The sequence below is a fragment of the Microtus oregoni genome, unplaced genomic scaffold, assembly GCF_018167655.1.
Source record: "Microtus oregoni isolate MIOR12 unplaced genomic scaffold, Mior012 000019F_ref0000042, whole genome shotgun sequence".
Classification (NCBI taxonomy): domain Eukaryota; kingdom Metazoa; phylum Chordata; class Mammalia; order Rodentia; family Cricetidae; genus Microtus; species Microtus oregoni.
Window position 1 is genome coordinate 34,540,018 of NW_024543078.1, and position 17,207 is coordinate 34,557,224.

At 44.2% G+C, this 17,207-nt stretch overlaps 1 protein-coding gene across 1 annotated transcript in view; it reads left to right on the plus strand.

Moving 5' to 3' along the window:
- Nudcd3 (NudC domain containing 3) overlaps positions 1-17,207 on the plus strand; it is a 92,774-nt gene that overhangs the window by 65,512 nt on the left and 10,055 nt on the right. The window contains exon 4 of the mRNA XM_041669234.1: positions 7,308-7,451. Within this exon, the coding sequence (XP_041525168.1) occupies positions 7,308-7,451 (144 nt within the window). The remainder of the gene's footprint in view (positions 1-7,307; positions 7,452-17,207) is intronic.

The following is a 17,207-nucleotide window of genomic DNA, read 5'->3' on the forward strand; positions in this document are numbered from 1 at the left end:
AGAACACAGGCAAGGGGTTACTTAGAGGATCATGGATGGCACAATAAAGTCACACCCCGTCATGAATGGAGACCTCATGGAAGCTGCATCCCGGAAGCCCTCTTTAGTCAGCCTTCGCATCCGTCCACGGTCTAGCGTATTCTGAGACCACTTGGAGCTGGGAGAGGGAGTAATTGCTGGATCCTAGGAAGTCTGGCTACCAGTGTATTGTTCTGTTCTAGGTGACTGGCTAATGGACAAATCTAAGAGTTGCATCTTATAAGTAGGAGGTGAGGGGCTTCCATACAATACCTCCTGACATGGGGGGCTGGGACTGAACTTTGGTCCTCTCAAAAAGCAGCTAATGCTCTTGACTTCTGAGTCTGGTCTTTATGTCAGTACCATATTGTTTGATTTCTATGACTTTATAGTAGGTTTTGAAATTTTTATTCAGTTTTTCTCCTCCTACAGTTTTTCATTACTACTTTCCTTTCTATTAAATGAAGGGTTTCTAGAGTATTGTTAGATTTCTGAGGCTGTGTGAAGAAACAGAGACAGAAAAACAGAAATCTGACCTTAAACAGAAAAGACTATGTTTATTAAGCTCACACAGCAAGGGCAGCCCCTCTTTCTCAAGGAATTGGGGGATGTTGCCAGGCTGGCTGCATGCATTTCTTTTTATGGGTACCATGAGGGGCTTACCCAAGATAAGACAGGCTGGCCCGACATATATTTCTTTTTGTACTGTTCCAGAGGCTGAGCAAGCTCATCTGTGAGCATTAGGTGTCCTGCTTTAGGACGGATCCCACTTAACAGTGTTTGTAGCTGTTTCTAAGAAACATTTTCTTAGTGCTTGCCACAAGGCCTGTAATCACATTGGACTTCATGGCAGTCTTTTCGGGCTAGTGTCACCTTGCTTAATTTTAACAGTGTTCTAAATTATATTCATATGTAGCTAGCTCTTTTCTCTGCTACTTTGAGCTGTTACTTATGTTTTAGGTATTTGTAACTTTTTTGTTTTGTTTTGTTTTTTTGAGACAGAGTTTCTCTGTGTAGCCCTGGCTGCCCTGGAACTCTCTCTGTAGACCAGGCTGATCTAGAACTAACCGAGTTCTGCCTGCCTCTGCCTCTCAAGTGCTGGGATTAAAGGAGTGTGCCACCGTCAACAGACAGCAGTTGTAACTCTTTCTCTCCCATCCTATTTAAAGGATAATGCTTGTACCCACATTGCCTTTATATTTCCCTGTTGAGCTCTTTTTCTATGGATTCAGTCCTTTTGTTCCAGCCAGGACTCCCTTTAGTATGGTTGTAGAATTGCAGGTAAGATAGCGTGTAATGATTCTCTTGGATCTAGGTGTGGCTCTCTTAGATTTCTACTTAGAATTCATTGGCTTCTGGATGATAGTTTTGTCAGATTTGGAAAATCTTCAACCATTATTGTTTCAAGTAGTTTCTGGCATTTCTCTTTCCCTTTTATCTGTGCGTCTCATTTTGAAAATGTTGGTGTGTTTGATGGTGTCTTGTAGGCTCTGAAGCCGTCTTCATTTTCCTTCTGTTCCGCAGTCTAACCCAACTTTAAGCTTGCCCGATTCTGTTTCCAAATGCTGAGATCTACTCTTAAAAAAATGTTTGAGACAGAGTTTTTCTCTATAGCCCCTGGCTGTCCTCTGTAGACCAGGCTGACCTCAAACTCATAGGATCACCTGTTTCTGCCTCCTGAGCTCTGGGATTAAAGGCTTGTACCACCACTGCTCTGACTTAAATTTTTTCTTTAATTAGTGTGTCTGCATGTGGGTGTGTGCATTTATTGCAAGTGTCTGAAGAGGCCAGGGGCACCAGTTCTAGAGCCAGAGTTATAGACAGTTGAGACCTACCCGGTATGGGTGGCAGGAATTGAACTCCATTCGCAGAAGAACAGCACACCACCCCTTTAAACGCAGCGCTGTCTGCTTCCTTTTCCAGGTACTTTTAAACTCCACAACTCATACTTGGTTTCAGGATTACTGACTTCCATGTTTTTATTGATCTTCTTTGGAGACATTGTTCTGATGGTTTCCTTTAGTGCTTTATAGGTGGTTTTCTTTAGTTTTTGAGTGTATTTTAAAATGACTGATTTGTAGACTTTACTTATTTATTTTTTACAAGCCCTTGTCTGTGCTTTCATAGATAGATTTTGTTCATTGCTTTCCCCTATGTAGGAGCCATACTCCTGGTTTGTTTGTTTTGTTTTTTAATACATTTTATGGGAGCTGGAAAGATGGTTTGGTGGTTGAGAGTACTTCTCACGGAGGACTTGGATTCAATTCACAGCACCCACACGATGGCTCATTACTGTCTGTAACTCCAGTTCTAGAATATATGTGATACTTGGATGCTCATGCAAGCAAAACACTCATACACGTGAAATAATATTTTAAAAAATTAAAAAATAAACTTTTTAAATCTTAGTATTGGCTGGGTGGTGGTACACACTTTTATTTAATCCCAGTGCTTGGGAGGCAGGGACAGGCAGATCTCTGTGAGTTTGAAGCCAGCATGGTCTCCAGAGCCAGTTCCAGGTCAGTCAGTAGAAACCCTGTCTTGGAAAAGAAAGAAAGTTCCTTATTGAAAGTAACATAACATGGCTGCACTGGAAATCAGGTTCCTCCTTCCTCTGTGATTTCTGTTGGTACTCGATATAGTTGTTGAATGACTTTTTGAACTAATTCTTTGAGTTCTATATTCTTTGTTATGCAGAGCTGGTGAACTCTGACTACTTTGTGAACTTAGTGTACTTTGCACTGTCTGTTTACAAGTCAGCATAGTACACACATGAACCAAAGCTCATCTTAGTATTTCCTGAGCATGCATTGAGCCTCATCTGTTTTGCCTTTTAGCTGTTCTGGAATATGCCAGAGCTTTTCAAAGCCTTCTGGACATTTTATTCCCTAGCCTTTTCTTTAGTTTGCTCGGTTAAAACAATTGCCTATAATTATTTTTAACAAACACTGCCCTGGGAAAGGCTTTCGGAAAACAACCTTACAGCCAGGTGTGAACACATATACACACCCTTCCTTGTTGGCAGGGTCTTCTAAAGAACCTCCCATGGGTTAGATAATGGTGGTTCTCTGAGAATGGAGCTTTGAAGAGCTCCTGTATTGCTTCCTCTGATGGTGACTGCGAATTGGAGCTGCACTGAGAAGAGAGTGGGATGAGGTTAGGACAGAGTAGAATTCCACAGAGCTTCCTGGTTTTCTTGTGTAGATATCTCTGGCTAGTTTCCAACATTCATAGAGTTGATGCTGACAGATTTTGCCAAAAGCTTTTTAGAATTCCCTTCACTTCATATTTACTGACATCCCTTTGAATTAGGAATTTCTCTTATCATTTTAGTTTTTTTCTTTTTAGTGGTTTCTTATTATCTTTTTATATTGTCAAATACAATGTACTTTCCTCATGTCCTTCAAGTTACTGAGATTCAGTCGTACTGTGTGTTGTCCAGAAATCAACTTTCTTTTTGATGACCTTTCTCACCGGTGACACGTGTGTGACTGTTTCCAGTTGCACCTCGCACTGTGGTTGAAGTGTTACTGTGTTTGGGATCTAGTTGGAATATTTCTTCTTTTAGTTTTCTCATTTAGACTGATTGTCCTGTGAGTGATATGTGATAGCGAGAGCTTGTTTGTTACATTTTTAATCTATTCATTTGTTTGTGTATATTTATCTCTGTGTGCACACATACATGCCATGGCATGTGGAGGTCAAAGGACAACTTCAGGGACCGATTCTCTCCTTTCAGCTCTTGGGTCTCTGGGATAGAACTCAGATCATCAGACTCAACAGCAGACCCATTAGTCTGCCGAGCATCTCAGGGACCCCTTTCTTCTTTCTATCCATGGTTACTGATTTGGAGTAGGTCATCTGCTTGGGTTCTCTGTGAGTAAGCGTTATCATGTCCTCTTCAGAACAATGTTATCAAAATACTTGAGTTTAAATTGTCCTGTATTCATTCTGCTCAGCTCTTGGGGTTCTTTTCAACATAAAGGCATAGTGTTTTACTCTTCTAGGAAATTAGCTAATAAGAATTTTAATAAGAATTTCTCGAATGTCATATTGCCTTAGCAAATGATCTCTTTGTGTAGAATATTATCTTAAGATGTGCTACTTTTGTTTGTTCTGTGGAACATTTGTTTAACGATGTAAAGCTGTGTTGCTTTTGTTTATGCTGCATCTGTTTATCTCTGTGAAGCTGTGGTTCTTTGCCTGTCTAAAGCACCTGTTGGTCTAATAAAGAGCTAAACGGCTGATAATGAGTCAGGAGCAAGGATAGGTTCGACTGGCAGGTGGGGAGAATAAATAGGAGAACTCTGAGGATCAAGGAGCAAGAGAAGGAGAGGATACCAGGGGCCAGCCATCCAGTTAGCCACAGAGTAAAAGTAAGATATACAGAAGTAAGAAAAAGAAAAGACCCAGACACAAAAGGTAGACGGGGTAATTTAAGTTAAGAAAAGCTGGCTAGAAACAAGCCAAGCTAAGGCTGGGCATTCATAAATAAGAATAAGACTCCATGTGTGTGTAATTTATTTGGGAGCTGAGTGGCAGGTCCCCCCAAAAGAGTCAAGAGTAAAAACAAAACAAAACAAAAAATAGCCAACAACATTTTGCTGTTCAACATGAGGCTAGAGCAAAAGAAATACAACATCTCTTTATCGGATTTCTTTGATTTGAACCTTCTAGTCTTTCTATTGAAGTTTTATTTATTTTTTTTGCAATTGTGTTTTTAGTTCTTTATTTTTGGTCCAATAATTTTTCATACTACATTAGATTCTGAAAAGTTATAAAATAGAAATATTCAAATATGCTTTTTCCTGATTTAAGTTTATCATCTTTGGTTTTGCTTTTTAGCTTTTTTCTTCATGCTGCTGGCTTTTTTCATAAGAGAGAACTCTTCCCTACTAGATGTATTTTTCTCATTATTTACTAGTTTCCTACACTGTCTTGAGTGTAGGGCTTTATTTACTTTGTTGCATTTCAAAGGTATGTTTTTCCCACCAGCTATCAGCTGAGAAAATTGAGAGTTAGATTTGACTGACAAGGTTTAAAGTTTCTGTGTTTGAAGAACTAGTATTTTTTTACCTAGAGCATGGTCAGCACACCATCTCCTCAGAGTGCAGGCCAGCCTCTGAAGGAGGGCTACTTCCGCAGATCCAGCACGACTTGAAGCTGTCCTCACGTGCCTGTGCTTGTGTGCCTGGCTTCTCCTAGCCAGAGGCTCTAGCTGCTGCCAGATGTGTCCCCGCCTCTGGCAAGTGTGCCATGTGTCACTTTTTACTCCTGTCTTCACGGAAGTGCTCGCGCCTCATCAGTTCTTTCCTTCCTTGTCTCCACCAGTGGTGCTTTTTCCTCTGGTACTGTCATTTTGGCAGGCCTCAAAAGATGAGTGAGATGTTCCCAAAGTAGTGTTTCCTATTGGTACTTCTGGAAGTACACCTTGTCTGCTTCCCACCTTCGACGATTTAGTTCATTAGTCTGGTTAGGTCTTGTGAGAATCATGCCTGAGTTTGGAAATCAGCATGTCATATAAAACTGCTGGGAGTATGTTAGGGTGAGTATGTTCTTGGGAGGGACCAAGACCTGTGTCTGGTGTTCTTTACAAATAGAAATTTATGGTTAGATTAATTTGGCCAACATGGGTCATGATTATCAGGAAAGAGCTGAGCCATGCCACGTTTGCTTACATTTCTTTGGCTGGTAGAAAGTGGATAGTGGACCTAGACTATAATCGGCAGAGCCATCCAGGTAAAGATGTAACAGTAAACAGAGGAGAGGTCAGTGCAGGTAGATCTGAAGTCCCATGGGAAGATGTTTCCCCAAGTCTGTACTTGAACCTGGCAGTGTGGCTATGGCGAGTAGAAGCAGCCTTTCTATTATCTTCTCCCCCAAGCACACACGCAGCATCTTCACTGAGAAGTGTCAGAGGGGATCATTGTCATGTATGGTTACACACATCCCTTCTTTCTATTTAAAAGAAGAAATTCTTTCAAACTCTCCCCCTACTTCATTTTTATTATTTATTTTTTATGTGTATGGGTGTTTTACTCGCTTGTATGCTTGTGTTAGAGTCCCTGGGTGGAACTGGAGTTGCAAACTGTTATAAGCTGCCATGTGCATAGATACTAGGAATCAAATCTGGGTCCTTTGGATAAGTAGCTACTTAATCTCTGAGTTGTATTTCCAGTGGGTTCCTCGTTTTGTTGTCGTCGTTGATAGACAGCTCAGTTGGTAAAACGCTTGCCACACAAGTGTGAGAGCCTGAGTTTGATCCCCAGAACCTTCAGAAAACAGCAAAACCCCAGGAATGCTGGCAAACACTTGCAATCGCAGAGTTAGAGAGGCAGAGACAGGCAGATTCCTGAGGCTTGCTGGCCAACCAGCCATGCCCACAATAACAAAGTAGACACATAGACAGTTTCTGCCCAGTGCCTGGGGAGAAAGGTACTGAGGCTCGGCTTCATAAAGAACCAAGCTAAAAGGCACACACCTTTAATCCCAGCATAATGGCACACACCTTTAATCCCAGCAGAAAGACCGCAGAGTCAAGTGGACCTCTGTGAGTTCAAGGCCAGCCCAATTTATGGAGTGAGTTTCAGGCCAGCTTAGGCTACAAACTGAGACCCTGTTTCAAACAAACAGACAGAAACAAAACTGAAGAAACTAGTTTTATTGTCCTCTATGAAGACCAAACTATAATCACATTCTTTATTGATGCTCAGAGAAAGAAGAGACCACACATGTCTTTTGCCAGAAAGTTTTGGGCAAGCAACTCAGTTATTCTAGGCACAGTGGTCCAGCGCCTGAAGAGGTCAGAGAGATGGCTCTTGCCAGTGACTGTGTGGCCATTTGAGGGGAAAACGGAGAATGGGTTCTCATGGAAAGGAAGCACACCATGAGAGCAACACCAGGATTCCCTCTGGAATCTTGAGCTGCGGCTTCTGCAGCCTTTAGGTAGTCATGGGGGAGGTGAAAGGAAGCCCCCAACTCCTACCTCTCTGCTTGCCTTCCAGCCCAAGAAGCAGTCTCTCTAAGTGCAGAAGGTAAAAGGATTTGGATAAAAGTCAGCAGCTTCCACCACAATACTTGATATCTCTGTTTAAAGTTGATTTTTTTTTCCTTGTACATTTGCCTAAAGGAGCTGATAGAATGCAGGTTGCTTGGAATGCGGACTAGGCTGGAATGGCTTTCTTCACAGAAATGTTTGATAAACCCAAGTGTCACAGTGTGCGCAGCTGGAATGCAGTAGCCGCTACCTTCATAAGCAAGATGATTTTTTTTTCCTGGTGTATTCTCAGGTCTCTGTGGCCCTTAGCAGTGGCTCCATCCGAGTGGCCATGCTGGAAGAAAATGGAGAGCGTGTCCTCATGGAAGGGAAGCTCACCCACAAGATTAACACGGAGAGTTCCCTCTGGAGCCTAGAGCCAGGAAAGTGTGTTTTGGTAAGTGTGGTCACTGTATGCAGAGCTCTCAGGTGTCTTTCAAACCTGCTATGATACCCCCTTTGGCCAAGTCTTTCCAATGAGCAGTGAGACCTTTAATTACAGTAATTGGAACAGACTTAATTAAGTCTTTGCTTATTTAGCACCATACTCCTGTTCAGAGCCTGTCTCCATGAACTTTTGCATTTGTATCCTCTACCCTCAGCCCTAGTCATTCCTGAGAACCCACTTTACTACAGAGAAAGACAAAAGCAAGTACATTAAAGTGAAAATGGAGGTGGCATTTTTTTTCTAGATGCCAGTCTGGATTTAATAAGTTTACCAAGGAGATCTCACCAAGTATCTGGCAAGGCACAAGGTAAAGTTCAAGGGTATGACAGTGAGGTGTGAATCGAATGAAGAGCCCAGTTGTTACTAGTCAACAGACCCCTACAGTTTGGGCTGTATGCTTGGCCACATGTGCACAGCTCAGCCTTCTCTCCTGCAATACCTCTGACCCTTGTGCTGGCACCCAAGAGGGAAACTGCTGCACAGGGCATCTTGGACTAACTTGTTTCCTCTTTTCTTCCTACAGAGGGAACAAGTTAGGTAAAAGAGATAAAGATGAAAAACAGTAAGTCTTTGGATGAAAAAAATCCTTCAGGTGTTCTTCATATATGTAATGTGTAAAATAAAAATGTCTGTTGTTACTGGTGGGTAAAGAAGAAAGCTCTTGAGCCCACAGTGGGTCTCTTAGCTACACTCATGTTTCAGGGGGAGGCATGGGCTAGGGACCAAGTTAACTGGACTCAGCCAGCACCTGTGGGGATTGGGCATATTTTCTGCTTCGTCTTGCTATCACATCTGAAATAGAATTACTGTTGTTCATGTGGACACACCCCCCCCCCCCCCCCCCCCCCAGGCATGTGCGTTAGGGTTGCCAGGTCCCTGACCTACCTCAGTTCCTCTTGCGGTATCCTAAGGCCCATGAGATAGCTTGTGGAGTTTTCAGAGGTGGGACTGGATCTGGTCTGTCCTGTGTTCTGAATCTTCCAGCACCCAGGCCCATCTTTGTCAATGGTTAGTACTGGTGATAGCCATAGGGACTTGGCCCAGGGCTCCACCAGCCGTGTATAGGCTACATTTGTCTGATTGTTGTTCTGTACCTCACTGATGCACATCCCTTGGCAGGGCAGCATTCCACAGCCAGAGAAAACCAAAATACTCTTCTGCCTACAGTGTGCCCGTTGCCTCTGAAGGTTGACTTTGGGTGCCAGTGTGATTGGGTTGAATGAACTGGTAAGGCATGGGTGCGTGTGCAAAGATGTTTCAGAGACAACTTTCATGTGTGTCAGTGATCCAAGAGGGAAAGGCCTACTCTGAGTTTGGGCAATGCAGAACAATCCAGTAGGCTAGACTCAGACTGAACATGATGTGGAGGAAGAGAAACATTTCCTGAGAACCCACTTTACTATATATAAAGGCAAAGCCTTGGATATCAGACTCTAGGTTTTTTGTCCTTTTATCTCTAGGATTTTGTATGAGTGACCCTTGAGCCTTCAGTAGCTAACTGAGGTTGTACACTATACATCTCTCTCATTCTGAGGGTCTGACTTCCCTGGCTTTGTACCTGTGATCATGTGAGCCAATTTAATATGTATTATATGTCCATGTGTGTCCTCTTACTTGTTTGTTCTGTTTCTTTGGAGAACCCTAATGTAACCTTCTTGGGTGTGGCAGCTCAGTCCTTTCTCCCTTTTCCTGACCTATACAGGCTGCATGCTAATAGTGCTGTATTGGACTCCTAGGTCTGAGCACCCCAGCTCCTTTCCTTGTCACGCTACTTGAGCTTCCAGGTGCTCTTGAAGTCTCCTGGTCAGGCGGTTCTGGAGCATGAGTAACATGGCAGTACTGCCTTGCTCTTGGCAGGCACTGCCCGTGGCTGCAGTGAGAACCATGCTAGAGTTATCTGATTTTTGGGCTGCTGCCTTCAAGGACTGTGAGTTCTGTGACAGCCCTGACTTCTGCCTTGGCAGAGTATGGAATGAGTTAGGTTCCCAACTCTGCCCAGCTCCATACTGGGATCCCTTTCCAAGTGCTGTGTGTTGCTCAGAAACCAGCAGGATTTCCCATAGAAATGGTCTTTGGGCTCACAGGCTCCATCTGTATTCAGAATCCACTGGGATCAGAAGCTGTGTACTTGGAATTTATTCCTTTTACTTTATGTCTATAAAATACGATTGCTATTAAATTACCTCTAAGAGCTTTATATAAATAGTCCAGAGCCATATTACTTTTGGAGGGCCTGTCCATACTGGTGAAATAGGATGGAGTCATACATTGTGACTTAATACCTATGCTCCTTGCACTTGAGAGGCTGAGGCAGAAGGGTTTCCATTAGTTTTGAGCCCGTCTGGATTGCATAGCAAGAAAATATCTCAAGAGGAAACAAACAAAACACTGGGCCAGTAAGATTGCTCAGTAAGTAAGGATGCTTGCCACCAAGCCTGATGACCTGATTTCAATCTTTAGCATTCATATGGTGAAGGGAGAAAACTGATTTCCACAAGTTATTCCCTGACCTCTCTCTGTATGTGTGCCATGACACACACATATATGTACACACACACACACACACACACACACACACACACAGAAACAATTTTTAAAAAATCATATAAAATTCTAAAAATGGAATAGGATGTGGTGATAACCCAAACGCTAACGCCTTCATTAATTGCTAACATATATATAACATGTGTTGGCTCAGGTGCTTTATGAGATACATGATACGCTGATTCTTCATATAGTCTTAGAAGTCAGGATCTTGAGGCTCTGAGATGGGGTTGTTTTTGCCCAAGTGTGGGATTGAGCCTCAAAGCCATGCCTGGCTGGAATTTTCTCTCTTGAGGGGCTAGGAAAAGTGACCTTTCCAGGCAAGGAGAAAAACTAAGGTGAAGAGGGAAGGGAGCTGAACCTAGTGGTTCTGAGAAGCTCTCATGTCAGATTGATGTGGGTGATACCTCCCCCAGGCGGGAGACATTGTGTTCTGTACCTGTACTCTCATTAGCGTGGCTCTCCAGCTAGACAGCCATCCTGGAGAGGACAGTCAGATGGAAGATCCTCATTCCTGCTATCCATGCACACGTTTCCTGAGGACTCTTCATCCATGTTCTGCTATGGTCTGGGCTTTCTTGTGTACCAGTTGCTGTTTGGGTTTTGGTTTGATTTTTGCCAGATACCTATTGTCTGCAGAGTTTATGAAAAGAACCAACTAGCTGCATTTAGATGCCGCCATAAACATGACTTCTGTGGGTGCTGTGCCATCTCTAGTAGAGCCAAAGAAAAGCCCTTGAGATACCACACCCGTTAGTCCCTGTCCCTCAGAGTTGCTGGTACTATTATTGGATGGATTTTATTTTTAGGGGAGCATCACTTGTGGACAGTAAGGGATTTGAAAAAGAGGAGCCATGGGCATTATAATCACTTCTTTGGCCCTCTCATCAGCCTGGGTTGTTGTCTGTACTTGGGGTCCCTTCCTGATGAGAGGTGCAGGACTGGTCTTCTACCTCCTTTTACCATGAAGCCTTAGCGTATAAGTGCTGTATGTTATGGAATGTGTCCAGTTCCAGACACTAAAGGTTTGCTGTGTTTTTACTTTATTTATTGATGACCTATTGGGGCTAGTTTTTTTTTCTCTTCTGATTATATACATGAGACAATCCTGTAAATTATTGAGCATATTATTTTTCTTCATGAAGGGCCTATTTTTGTTCCCCTCAACACATTGCATCTGCTGTGTGAACCCAACATATGGATTAAGAAAAGGTTGCCTAACTATCGGGGGGCCTGCCTGTGAGTTGTCATTGTAGCCATGCTTGAGTTTTGTATGATCTTGGAATGAGCACCTGGCTCCTGATCTCCACATGCCTACTTATCGCTTCTTGTTGGGCTTGGGAAGATGACCTGTGGATATGGCCTCTTTTGGAGGAAAGGACTTTGCAGGTGTAATTAAGAATGAGGTCATTCTGGATTTCCTGGGTGACCCCTGAATTTGAAAGACACCTTTCAAAGAGGCGGAAGAAGAGACGGACAAAGAAGTTCTCATGAAGACCAGGCAAAGACTAGAATGATATGGGCATAAATCAAGGGATTCCAGCAGCCACCAGGAGCTGAAAGAAGCCAACACCATGCCTACTCCTTGATTTTGGACATCTGGGCTCCAGAACTACAAGAAATGAATGGGTGACATTTTAAGTACTCAGTCCTCCGACCCAGTCTCATTTTTGTCATAGCAGCCCTTGGGCATTCTCACATTAGGACCCTTGCAGCCTCTGTGAAGAGGAGTGACATTGGAGCTGTTATTGGTACCCCAGACTCTACAATAAGAGCTTCTGACCTTCTCACCTCACAGCAGGGGAATGCAGACATGCCACTTGCTTCTCAGCGCCTTCCATGTGTCCTGTTTCTCCTCCCTTTTGCAGTGGATCCCACACCAGACAGTCAGGGCAGGCAGGGGTGGCAGCTAAAACCGTGTGACAGTTCTTGCCTCCCTCCCTCCCACACTTGAGAATGTTAAATGAGACTTCTTGACTCAGGCAAGCTCCTTGCCTGGTTACGGAGATGTAAAATCAGCCGTGGCAACGGCACCAGCTACTTTTCCTGATTCTTCATTTGGTTCCAGAAGCCAGGCACTGATCTCGTGCATTGTCCTCATTTCTTCCTCCCTGTGGAGAACTGGCAAGCTGGCTGCCCTCTGCATTGTGTGGGTAGCTGTAGGCAGGCGGCATGCTCTGCTTCAGGGCTCTCAGCCATGGCTGTATTGGATGGGTGGTAGGAGCTGCCTGAGAGGTGAATGCTATTCCCCTCACACATCTTCATGTGCTGACATCGTGCACACAGACTATTTAACACTGATTAGGTAGCTCTAGACTATTTTCTGAATAAATAGATGTTGGAGTTCAGGCTTTAAAACTTACTGCACTGTGTTTATTTATGATTTTTTTTTAGCACTGTGAGTATTTTTATACAAGCTGCACCTCCCTGCCTGTATTGAGATGATTTCCTGTAGTTATTATTTCTCAGAAAGTGGAATCCCAGGATGATCACTGCTGCGGCTCTCCCTGAACAGTGCAGCATTTCCAGGGTGGCGCCGGTGATGTGTCATCCCTGCCTTCTCAGCCAGGGACTCCTTCATTTTCCTTGCCAGTTGTCTGGACAGCTCTCATTGTTCTTTCAAGGATGAAGTGGTCCATTGTCCCTTACCGCCTCACAAGCCTTTTTTCCTGGTCTGTGAGGCTGTCCTTACATATCATCACCATACTTCTTCATAAATCCAGAATGGAAGCTACAGATTAAGTTATTTTTAGCACCCCAGCCTGGGATGTATGTGAACTGGAATGTGAGCCCACCTTTAGTGTGACGCCATCTCCAGGCTGAGTTCTGTTTCCAGTTTTATCATGATTCTTAACATCATTCTGTCCTGGATGCCAGCAGGGAGGAGCTGAGGCTTGAACTCACATAGAAGGCTAAGAGTTTTTGTTCCAAATGAAATCAGGACTGTGCTGAGCAGTGGATGGGCCCTCAGTCCCTCCTCCTGGGTGGTAGGAAGAAAGCAGTGTGTAGCTTCTATCACTTGTTGTCCCCACTTGACAGAGTATAGCTGTATTCTGCCCCCATGTCCTCTGACCTGTGCAGTGTCTCAGTTCTGCTTGAATTTCTTAAGCTCACAAGGCAGTTGATGACACTGAAAATCAGGAGACTGTTTGTGTGGTGGTGGCTCGCAGCACACCCACAGGAGTCAGAGGCTGCCCCACCTTTCTTCCCCACAGTGGGTGTCGAGCTGAGCAGGTGCACCCGCCATGCTGTCATCTCACCCCATTATCTGCCCTTGTTCCAAGGTGCCTTCCTGGAAGGAACGTCCCACAACATTCCCGTTGGCCCAAACTCAATCACACGGGCAGCTGCGAGGAGTAAAGCCATTCTCACTGGGCACAGTGCTTCCCTGAATAGAAATGAGGTTCCGTTACTAAGGAAGGAAAGGGATATAAATGCTGGTGAGTCATCGGCACAGATCGGGGGATGCTGAGGTAAGTTTATTCACACTGAGGGTGAAGTTTCTGTGAGGACATTTTGGGAGCACTGTTCGGTCAGTGACGGTCTGGGGTCCCTCTGGGAAATTATTGTGGGACCAGTTAGATGAAAGAGGATCTGGAAAATGAGAGTGTATCCAGGAAATGGTGAGGCCACAGTGACCTTTTAGAGCACCATCTCATTTTGACCCAAAGAAGGATGGTTCAGAGTGACTTTCTAAGCCACTGAGAAAGGAGGAAGGTGGCAAGCAGTTCCCTTGTAGAGAAGGCTCACTTCAGTAGTGCCCATGCCCTGTCAGCAAGGAGAGGCTGAGTTAAAGGTCAGGTTTCCTGGCCTGTGGGAGAGGATGACACTGGTGACAATGTGAAGAGGCCTGGGGCAAGAGATACCTGCTGGTAGGCCAGAGACACACCTCAGGAGACACTAGACAGGAGAGGAACACTGTGGGCATGGTCCTGAGCAGAGCAGAGCAGAGCCCACCAGAGTCCTGTGCTGCGGGAAGCTAGGCCAGCCAGTCTGTTACTTCAAAAGACCTGCCTAGTCTTAAAGGTAACTCGGGATAAAGTGGTTCAGAGAAACCACTATTTGTTATGTTGTATGCAAACATATATACAGTATGGGACAGTGCAGGCACATAGCTGCTAAATGCCCATGTGGCTGCCTATACTTTGGACAGTGTGTAAATTTGAAGTTATTTGCAAATAAGAAATGAGTGGGCTAGCAAGTACACAATGAAACTCAGCGTCATCAGAGAAATAAAGTAAAAATTACAGCGAGATGCCTTTTATACCTACGAGAGTGGCTGCTAAGAAGCTCACAGTGCTCAACTTGGAGGAGCTGTGGTGTCCTGAACTCCTCACTGCAGCCATGAGAGTGAGGTGGTGAGCATAGCCAATGTGCTCACATTGCAGCCCTGCTGACCTTCACTGCGCTCCCAGGAAATGGAACCACAAAAATCCTTACAGCGGCTTCCTGCCTATCTGCCAAACCCTAGGACCACCTCCATGGCCTTGGATAGTGATCACCTGCATCATGGACTAGCCTGGCCATGCTCATAGCCCACAGGCTCCAGAAAGGAAATGTGTACACGCCCACAAGCCGTGGGTTTCTGTGGGGAAGACATCCTGGACGTGGACAAGCTGGACTGCAAGATGAGCAATGCAGACTGATGTGGAAGGAGGGGCCTGGGTGTGGGTGGGTTGTAGTGGAGGCTGGAGGAGATGAAACTGCAACAGGGTGAGTTTTACTGTGTGCAAACTACACCTCCACAAGCCTGACTTGTTAAAAAGTAACAAAATGTTAAACCAAAACAGTTAATTTAAGCAAACCATGGAACTAGTTTTGTGAGGGTGTGGTCTCTAGCTAGGAACCCATGAAGTCTGTTCCAAGAGTGTTTCTCCTCTGTTCTCACCCAACTCTGGTTCTGTCTTTAGTGTTGAGAACACCCTACCCTACCTCCAGAGACTTGTGTGTATTCAAGCCACGTTGTTTGCCTGAAAGACTAGGTTCCCAGAGTGTCTTACCTGAGTTCCCTAGAAGTAGCACTCAAGGAAGTCAGTGATGTTCCAAGGAACTTGTCTGCTAAGACTTCTGGGACATATGCTAGTTAGAGAGGGTAGACTCTGGGTGTGAGGGTAAGGAGCCAGAGCAGGGCATGAGATGCTCCGAGGAAGCTCTGGAAAAGGAGGCCAGGCCAGTGAAGGATGAGGATGATGGTCACACTAAAGTGCAGCCTTCCTTAGTCTTTAGAAACAGAGTGGAAGAAGATAATCTCAGAGGATTCAAAAAAGTTTTGGAAACAACATTTTGGGTTTTCCAGGAACTTCTTCAGTGCTGTCTGTTGCTCCAGCACCAAGAGCAGCCTAAACCTTAGCAGGAAAGAAGTCACTGGAGCTTGTATGCTTACATGTAGTCAGGTAAAGGAATAACAGGCAAGCTTCCACACCCTTGAAAATGCATCCCAAATGTCCATGAGGGAGTAGAGACCCGAACCCCTTCCTTCTGCAGTGCCAGGATGTGGAAGTGGTACAGTTCTAGTGGGAAACAATTTGGGGATTTCTTGAAACATGAAGTAGATGTTCCAAGTGCCCCAGTAACTCCATTCCTAGGTAAATACCAAGGCAATCGAAATTAGGAACCCATACAAGTAGAGCATTATTCAGTATCGTCAAAAGGTGGGGAAGTGTCCATCTACAGAGAATGGATCAATAGACGGTGGAAGGCTCATTCAGGGGAATGTTCGGCATGGAGAGGAATGAAGTTCTGATACATGCTACAACACAGATGAGCCTCTAAAACTTCATACTAAGTGATATAAGCCAGATACAAAACAACACCATTTGTGTGAAATCTAAAGAGACAAAAGCATTAATAGTTGTATGGGTGGAGAAAGAGAAATTATTAGGGTAAAATGAAGAGTGTGTCACTGGGTACAAGGCTTCTTTTTGGAGTGATGGAAATGTTCCAGCATGCAGATGTGGTTGGTTGCATACCACTATGGTTGTACCAAATTCCATTGAACTGTTCACTTTTGAAAAATAAGTTAAATGAATTGCACAATAATTTTTCTTTAAAAAAGAAGAAACAAGGTGACTGGCATTGGATGGTACCTGTTACCATTGTGGCTGAAGCTATGCTCTCTGGTATAATAGCCCTAAGCTTCTAGTAGCATCCACTTAGACATTTGACATGCACACCTGACTGAGGAATGTTTTTGTTTTAATTGAAGATGTTTTAAAATTTTCTAGCTGGTTTTTGTGGGTGGTACATACTTTTAGTCCTAGTTCTCAGAGACAAGAGAATCATAAGATCATGAATTCAAGGCCAGCCTGTACTACATACAAGACCCTGTCTCAGAAAAAGGGGGAGTGGGGGAACTAAAGGGCTTGTGAGATGACATAGTACACTTGTTATACAAGCATGAAGACCTGAATTTGAATCTCCAGTGTTCATGTTGTGGATATTTGTTTTTTTAATAATAGAAAACAACAGCCACAACCTGGCATGGCTGCTTGTGTTTGTGATGGGAAGTGGGGCAGATCTCAGGAGCTCACTGGCCAGCTAGCCTAACTTCATAGAGTGGACAACAATAGTGGAAAATACCCAGCATCATTTGTTCTCCACTGTGTGCATGCAGCGTACACACGTGCACACAGAGCCTGAAATGTAGCACAGTAGTAGATTGCTGTGTGTGTCTGGTATGCACAGTGCCTGTAGTTTGATCCTTATTGTTGCAAAAACCTTTGAGAATTTTTGGAATAACCTGAGCATGTTCCTATAGTTAAACATTCTGTGAAATTAAATATTTCTAATGATAAAAGGGATAGGATTCATCATGAATTTTGTTAGATTTGCTAAGTGCACATGTGGATCTGGCATGGGATAAGCCCCATTCTATCCCCCCACTTTAGACTTAGAAGTGAACCTTTCCCTTACTCCTTACTCCTGGCAGATAGCTATAATCCGTTCTCTCCTAGAGGACAGACCAGTGACTTGTCCTCTATTCTGTTTATGTCTGTGGAGCTGTGATGTTGAGCATCTGTGTGGACCTGATGGTGGAGTTGAGACTGGTCTGTGCGATGTACAAAGATCTACTAGCAATAACTGAACTATAGATATGCTTGGTCATCCCCGTGCAGCGATACTGGTGGGCTGGTAGCCGAAGGAGGCTCCACCTCACACAGC